Source organism: Buceros rhinoceros, unplaced genomic scaffold (assembly GCF_000710305.1).
Source record: "Buceros rhinoceros silvestris isolate BGI_N320 unplaced genomic scaffold, ASM71030v1 scaffold31814, whole genome shotgun sequence".
In the NCBI taxonomy this organism is placed as follows: domain Eukaryota; kingdom Metazoa; phylum Chordata; class Aves; order Bucerotiformes; family Bucerotidae; genus Buceros; species Buceros rhinoceros.
In genome coordinates this window covers 872-9,241 of record NW_010408113.1, presented here as the reverse complement: position 1 = coordinate 9,241, position 8,370 = coordinate 872, and the positions used below count along the sequence as shown (strand labels likewise).

General features: G+C 41.9%; 1 protein-coding gene across 1 annotated transcript; it reads left to right on the top strand.

Annotated features, from left to right (window-relative positions):
- The first annotated feature begins 1,840 nt into the window (after nt 1-1,840).
- MSANTD4 (Myb/SANT-like DNA-binding domain containing 4 with coiled-coils) lies at nt 1,841-4,639 on the top strand. The gene is made up of 2 exons (XM_010134772.1): nt 1,841-2,470; nt 4,064-4,639. The coding sequence occupies exons 1-2, from the start codon at nt 2,009-2,011 to the stop codon at nt 4,637-4,639; spliced, it is 1,038 nt and encodes a 345-aa protein (XP_010133074.1). The 5' UTR covers nt 1,841-2,008.
- The last annotated feature ends 3,731 nt before the right edge of the window (nt 4,640-8,370 follow it).

Below are 8,370 nucleotides of genomic sequence, written 5' to 3'. Positions count from 1 at the left end.
GCCGCCGCAGACCGCGGGGCTGAGCGTGCCGTCGCCCCGCCGAAGTGCGCGCTCCGTCCGGAGGGGAGGTTTTCTCCCGTTCCTGGCCGTTGCCGTTTGAGGGGAAGGGGAACTTTCGACTGATGAATCTGTGGATCAGCGGCCTGAATCCACAGTTGCTTTTCACGCTCGGTTCCTCCTCTCTGCTGCGTGACACTAACCTTGTAGCGGTGTTGGTTCCTTTTAGTCTTTGCCTTTTTATGAGCTCAAACCACAAGTTCCTGGTAGGGAGGACTGTTCGTTTTGTGTTCAGCAGCACTCAGGTTCTCCTGTAGTAAAGCCTGTCTTAGCACAAAAGAGCACAAAAGCTTAAGTTCCAAACCAAGGTAGCTTAAAAAAACATTATGGTAATTACTAACTTTAAAAAAAAATTCCATGCCACCATGCTTATGTGTTGTGTTGGGTATGAAAAAATGGAATGATATGGAAAACTTTGCAAGTGAACCACTTATTTACAGTCAGTAGCACACAGGAGATGAAGGATGATGTCTAAACTACTGTGTGCATTATCCCCCAAACGGAGAGGTTTTCTGTAACGTGCTGATGTGTTTTAACCAAGCTTGGGAGAATAACAGGGAAAAAAATTACTTAGTAATTCAAGAATCTTGCATAGCTGGGATGAATGATTTAAGGATGAAGGCCATTAGTCAGTAGCAATCGAATATATAGTGTGCAAGCTGTTTGCTTCAGGAGGACAAAAAGTCTGTACTAAATTAATAGTGAGCAAACAACAGCCTGAAACTGTAAGTACTGTATAGTGAATCGTTGGTCTACTTTGTTTAAAGCCTTTGAGACCTACCTAAAGCAGTACATAACGTGATACGAAAGAAAGTGCAAACTAAATCCCAAGTTGGACCATTACCAACCAGTCTGTGACCACATACCGTTTCTTCTTCTCAGTTTCTTCTTTCACTTTTTTTTTAGTAATATGGTCTATGATATTTTCACCACTGCGTGAATAGTCCCCTGCTTCTCCCACTCGAACTTTCCGTGTTCCATACAGAGTTGTGCACAGCCTGTCAGGTGTATTAGTGGGGTTTAGCTTTCTCCTCAGCACCAGGCACAGGACCAGCTATTGCTGAGGGCAGAGGACTGGATGAATTTTCAACTGGCCATGACAGTGGCCATGAGGTGTTCTGCAGCGTGGGAAGGATAGAGGAGAGCTTTATTGTGGGCGTGTAGTGACTGACATATTCCTAAATCTATTTCATGTTAAAACATCTCTAATATGTGACATTTGTTTGAACTAGTAGTTATTTGCTGATATTCATCAGAATTGTTCCAGTTCTTTTTTTTCGTGATTAAGATAAGTCAGAAAAGCCTCTAAACCTTCAACTTTTCATATTATTTTTTTTTATTTGGATGGAAATGGTATCTTGTTAAGATGTGTCTCAGAAATTTGAGTTCCCTAAACATTTCATGTTTCTGAAGTAATGATATAACAATTTTAGCTTCTTTTGGAAATAATTTAGCTTTCAAACTGAAATACATATGTCAAATTCAGCCTTAAGCAAATCCCAATGGGCAAAACTCATAAGAGTTGAAGGAAAATAGCTGTATTATTGTAATGGAAATATCAGCTCAACCTTAACAGTTTGTGACATGGATTTATAATTCATTCGAGATTAGAGAAGGTATCTATAGCTACTTTATATGCAGTTTAACAAAGTGGTTTTCTTCTGTCAAATGAATGATCAGTTCAAAATATGTATTCCTTAAATGATGATGTAGGAATGAAGTTTGCTACATGAAAATATATAGTGTGTACCTTGGAGATTTATGTTGTTTGCTTTTTTCTCTTAGGAAGCCTGACAAATAGGAAAATACTACAAAGTGAAGAGAAAATCCACTTCACGAGAACTGAGCTCTGCTTTCATTGGCTATTAGGTTTTATTTGCATTAATAACTGATTAGTGTCAGATCACCTCTGAGGTCCACTGTGGTGAAAATTAGGTTAAAGCTGGAAAAAATGAAACAATTAAAAAGAAAAAGAAAAAGTAATTTTAGCGTTCAGGAAACTCAAACTCTCCTTAAGGAAATCAGAAAGAGGAGAGAAGTACTCTTTTCAAAGCAACTTAATACAACAATTAATGAGATGAAACGGAAAGCTTGGGAGGAAATAGCAGAGTGTGTAAATGCTGTAGGTGAAGGAGAGCAAAGAACAGGGACAGAAGTGAAAAGGCGATACCTTGACTGGAGAGCACTCATGAAGAGAAAACGTTTGAATGCGAACATCAAAGTAGTAGGCGCTGGGTTTCACCTTCCTTCATCCAATTTAGATGACTCGCTCAATGAAGACATGGATGAGAAAATGGGATTTGCAATTGAGTCTAGTTTTGAATGGCAAAATATCACTGACTTCAAAGAAGCAGGTGGATCTTTAACAGAAATCAAAGTAGAAGAGGAAGAGGATGATCCGCAGAATTTTGAAGTGAGTGACTGACATTAACTATGGGCAATGTGGACTTTGTTTCATTTCAGCATAAGGCTTTTTGCTGAGTTTCTTCCTGGCATCTGTTTCTGTTTTCTGAATGTGTGAATTAAAGAAGCTGCAGAAGCAAATGTGTTTTAGAGAGACGGTATTCAAATCTAGCAACTTGAAATTGTGTGTAAGGTCATGGATGTTGATTATTAAATGGATATCCCTCAACTTTGAATATGTATTTGCACATAGATTTTCTGTTTGTATGTGCCATAGATAAGAATTAGTTCAGTCAGTAGAACGAAAAGATGCCGTTGAAGTAAACTGGTTGTTTTAATACTTAGGCTGTCTGGATGGATGAACGGAGAAGAGAAATGCACCTCTTTAACAAAGGAAAGTATATGTTACCTGCAGGTACAGACAGAGATAGAATATCTTTGCGTTTTGTAAAATGAACCCACAGGTCACGACAGTGTTACTTGAATAACTCGGTCAGCCATTGCTCTCCATCAGAATTTTAGTGTGAATTTGACAAGCAGCTACAGCAGACAGGAATCTCTTTGGAATGAAGTCAAATGTTCAGATAGTTTTGTTGTGCCTGTAGATGTAGTTCTGGTTTAAAAAAAGGGATATCCAAACAGTTTTGGTTTGGGGGTTTTTTGTTTGCTGGGGGTGGGGGAGAAACTCCCATCTTAGTTCAGTTGAGACGTATGCTGGGGAAAAAATCAGCATAAGTTGTTAAGTGGTGGTGAGACTGCTGCCGAGGAACTGTGTCTGTCAGCGCTAATGCGAGAGAACTGGCAGTGGTTCTCATTGTTTAAAATGTTCTGAACCACTATCTTCCTCAGTTTCCCTTTCTTTTGCAGCATAGTTAGGAGGAGACAGTTATCTCTTGTGTATTATGAATTTGTAGTCCATAAGGACTGTAATTCTGCACGAGTTGTTACAGTCTGCTGAGAGCAGCGGTCCTAACCAACTAGTCATCTGTGTCATAAAGAGCTGTACAGCAAAGGTGATAATACAAAATTGATGAAACAAGTCCTGTTTATTGACCCACATAATACAGTCTGAAGAGTTAGGAGCATGTGAAAAAGTCCGTGTTAAATGTTTTGGAAATGGAATCCTCAAGTTAGTGAAGGCTGGGTTAGCTGTTGTACCACACAGCCTATGGATCCAGCTGCTCTGATAAATAATTAGTCACAACAAATTCCTAGTGGCTTACGTAAATGCCACTCAGCTGCCTGAAAAGTGAGAACAACATACACTTTTTCAGATCCAGTTTTCTGTCGGTGGTTCTGAATGCTCTATAGTATCTGTTGTGCAATATTTTCTGTATGGTCTTCCGTGTCCACTGACAAGCTGATTCCCACTTTTCATTACCAGATATTAACGCTCAGATAAAGTGTGCTTCTTTACCTGTGTGAGAGTAGAAAACAGTCTTTTGATCTAACGTGGTTATTTCACAGCATGAGTTGAACATTTCTGAGTAGCTTATAAGATGAAAAACTATGGTATGTTCTTTTCAGTCAAGTTGTGTGTAACAGTTGTATTCTGGCAGAGAGATTGTGATGTAACTCTTGTCTAATGCGTTCCTCTTCGCAGTTTCCTATTGAGGAAGAAGAAGAAATTTTGTCATCAGTTTTGCCAGATTCGAAAAAGGAGAGTGACCTACCCGACTTCCCTCACATTGAAGAGTTTGGAAATCTAAGCTCTGCTCAGGCTAGGCTAGCCTATGAGGATTCTCACTTGCTTATTAATCTGGAGAAGCAGAAGGTGGAGCTGGAGAAGCAGCGCCTAGACATTGAAGCAGAAAGGTTGCAAGTGGAGAAGGAGCGCCTGCAAATTGAGAAAGAAAGGTTGCGACATGTTGACTTGGAGCGTGAGAGACTCCAGATCGAGAAGGAGCGGCTTCAGATTGAATGGGAGAAACTCAGGCTAGACACTCTGCATGCTGAAAAACCTGCCCTGGAAAACGACCTCCCCCAAACAGAAAAGCCCATCATGCAGCCTCTGGATTTAGAAACTGAAAAGTTAAAACTTGAAAAAGAGCGTTTGCAGTTGGAGAAGGAGAGGCTGCAGTTCCTAAAGTTTGAGTCGGAGAAGCTGCAGATTGAGAAGGAACGCTTGCAAGTGGAGAAGGAGCGCCTTCGGATTCAGAGAGAGGGTCACTTGCAGTGAGCATCTGAAGTGTCAATGTTAGCGTTTTGATGTTTGCAAGATAGAGTTAGTTCTTTTCTTGATACTGAAACTGTCCTAGAGGCTTAACGTTCTTCTGTTCAGAGTTGAATGTCAATGTTAAAATGAAGACAAGAATGGTGCTCAGTGTCAGTGTGCCTACATAAATGAGCTTACGTGTGAAGTTGCTTTCCAGTGTATCAGAACTAAGTGTTATGTTCTCTTGTCTTCAGTATTGTGTTGTGTTAGTTTGGTGTCCTCCTCTCGTAGGCACTTGAGAGGAATCAAGGCTGAACCTTGTACTTTTTTCACTGTACTAACAGTAAGGAAGGATCAGAATAAATCAACATATGTTGTGAGGGCACGGTGCCGACGATAGCCCACGCAGTAAGTAAGTGTAAGTTAGACAGAACACAGTAACAGAGTCATGATGTGATTGATTCATTGAACTTAATTTGCCCTTTTTGGGTTTTGCACCTCCACAGTTGGAAAAACAGCTCGAGAATTATCTCAAAGTTAAAAGTACAAGTTAAATTCAGTGCAGTTGTGTTCACTGTCGTTGCAGTTTGAACTGAATGGGAGTGCAGAAAATAGTGTTATTCCTTTTGCATAAAGTATTCATACTCCACTGAAGTTACACATCAACCATACATACACGCTGTAAGTTGGGCGGCTCAAGTTCCGCCAGGTCATTAAGAATGATGTGTGGAATATAGCGCCTGTATAGCACAGATATAGCACGGGGACTTACCGATGGATCAGGCAATGCTGTCTGATGAGCCTGTGATCACCAACAGAAGCAAATTGCTAGACCTGGTTTGTTCCTTGAAAGGTGGTAGCTGGTGATGGGATTCTCGGGAGTGGAGACAGAGGCTGAGCACAGACTAAGGAGTGCTGAGCTTGAACGCTAACCTTCTTGATGTTAGTTCTGCCTGGCCCGCACCGAGGTCATGTCCGTGAGGCAGCCGGGCTGGCACCGTATAGTATGGTTTAATTAACAAACAGAAATGGCCAGTGCTGAAGGCTGTCAGTATTTTTCATAAGCAATGTATTCATTCAAATAATAATAAAAAGGAAGCTTTCTATTATTTCGTATATGTTTAAATCCCAGCTGAGCCAGAATTCACATTTCTCATCTTGCTGCAAGTAACTTATCTTTCGTTGACTCCATTTGAAACTTAGGACTATGAGAATACTAAACCTGAATATATGTTGAGTGACTTACATGGGTTCTTGTGCGAGTAAATATATTTATACCACTACAGGATTTACTTCTATTCTGGAAAAAAAAAAGTTATTTTTTTATTACTGAAACAAGTGTGCTTCTACAGTGGAAATAAATTTGACTACTACAATCCCAAATTGGTCTTGAAACTGTTTCTTCACAGTGAAACAGGGCTATGTTTGAAGAGAAACCTGGATACTCATCACTGCAGCACCCCAAAGTGGCTGGTGACTATTCCCTGTGTAGTAAATGGGAGAGATGAGGCACTTCAGAGAAGGACTTCAACCAACCAGCACTTACTTGAGAAAGGAAAAAGAAAAGAGACACAAACCAGGTAGATAGAAATGCCCCAGGGGAAAATGTGTCTCAGATTCTCTGCTTGAATGTGGTGGGTTGGCCCTGGCTGGATGCCAAGTGACCACCAAGGCCCCTGTATGGTTCCCCTCCACAACTGGACAGGATAGAGAAAGTGTAATGAAAGGCTTGTGAATCGAGGTAAGGACAGGGAGAGATCGCTCACCAAGTACTGTCTTGGGCAAAAGAGTTGACTTAAATTAATTTGTTGTCAGTTAAAATCAGAGTAGTATAATCATAAATAAAACCAAATCTTAAAACCACCTTCTTCCCACCCCTCCCTTCTTCCCAGGCTCAACTTCCCTCCTGACTTTCTCTGCCTTCTCCCCACCAGCGGTGCAGGGGGACAGGGAATGGAGGTTGCAGTCAGTTCATCACGCATTGTTTCTGCTGCTTCTTCCTCCTCCAGGGGAGGACTTCTCACCCTCTTCTGCTCCAGCATGGGCTCCCTCCTATAGAACAGCTGGAAAAGTTACATGAACTTTTCCAGCACAAGTCCTTTCTGCGGGCTGCAGTTCTTCATGAACTGCTCCAGCATGAGTCCACTTCATGAGTGCAGTCCTTCAGGAGCAGACTACCCCAGCATGGGTGCCCCATGGGTTCATGAGTCCTGCCATCAAACCTGCTCCGGTGTGGGCTCCTCACTCCATGGGTCGGTCCATAGGTCTTGCCAGGAGCCAGCTCCAGTGTGGGCTTCCCACAGCATCACAACTTCATTTGGGCATCCACCTGCTCTGGTGTGGGGTCCTCCATGGGCTGCAGGTGGATATCTGCTCCACCATTAACCTCCACGGGCTGCGGGGACACAACCTGCTTCACCACGGTCTTCACCATGGGCAGCAGGGGAATCTCTGCTCAGGTGCCTGGAGCACCTCGTCTCCTTCTTCACTGACCGTGGTGTCTGCAGTTGTTTCTCTCACATATTCTCACTCCTCTCTTTGGCTGCAGTTGCTGTTCTGCAGACTTTTTCCCTCTTAAATGTTATCTCAGAGGGGCTAATGCTGTCACTGGACTTGGCCAGCGGTAGGTCCATCTTTTGCTGACTGCCGTTGGCTCTATGAGACACAGAGAAAGCTTCTAGCAGCTTCTCACAGAAGCCACCCCTGTAGCTCCACCCCTACCAAGGCCTTGCCATGTAAACCTAATACACTGAAATCAAGCGACAAATTTTTAACTCCTTGATACCTATCAAACAGATTTATATGACAAATAATTTCCTGTGATTTGGTGAAATCACCTTTCCCTTGTAAAACATGAGATGGAATTCAGTAAGTGTGTCAGAATTCCTAGTGCACAGAGCATCGACCCAGATAGTGGAAGAACTTGGATTTCCTGATCACTGTACCTCGAGGTGACCAACTTTCCGAATTCTTATTCTGGCTGCCAAACAAGGTGGGTAGGAACAAGGGGTGACACAGGCAGCTGCGCAGGAGGTAGCGATCAGAAGGACCAAGGCAGGACAGAGAACCTTCCAACGGTCTCACCTGTAAGAAGTGCTTGGACAAGAAGGAGCAGCTGTGGAATCTTTCTCCTGTTTTCACAAGTAATTATGTTCCTGCTTGATAGCAGCACCTCTGTCTTTGTATTTTACTCCAGCTGATTAACTTAACCACTAGGATAATGGTTTATATTTTATGTTGGGTATCTTGGGAATTATGCCACGAGCATTAAAGGGTTTTGGGGGAAAATAAATAGAAAAATCTGAGCCATTTGTTAATTCTGAATTGTTTCAGAAATTTGAACGCTTCTCCAAATGTGAATAGAGCAATTATTTCTTCTAACAACTGTTCAGCCTCCTAAGGGAAATGATGCATCCTTCGGTTATACAAAACCCCTTGGAAAATAGTGAATGATGAAATTAAGTATCGTCATAAGTCATTGAAAATACAGTTTAAACATAGAGTTTGGAGAAAATTACAGAGTTTAATGCATCAATTTTATCACTTGCTTTTTTCATACCAAAATTGCAGTCATTTTGTGGTTACTTGAATGTAAATGTCATATCTTTAAATAATAATCTGCAATCTCTTTAACTGCTCGATTTACCAACCTGGGATCCTGACAATGAATCCTAAGGGCAAGATTTTGACCGTGTAACTGTCACCGAAGTCAGGACTTACACGTGAACTCAGTTCTGGTGCTAGGAAGGGAGAGG

What these genes read in the sequence shown, in the direction of transcription:
- MSANTD4 (XM_010134772.1), top strand. Translation starts at nt 2,009, where the DNA reads ATGAAACAATTAAAAAGAAAAAGAAAAAGTAATTTTAGCGTTCAGGAA. An exon ending in ATGATCCGCAGAATTTTGAA is followed by an intron (nt 2,471 to 4,063) that starts GTGAGTGACTGA and finishes TCCTCTTCGCAG; the next exon opens with TTTCCTATTGAGGAAGAAGA.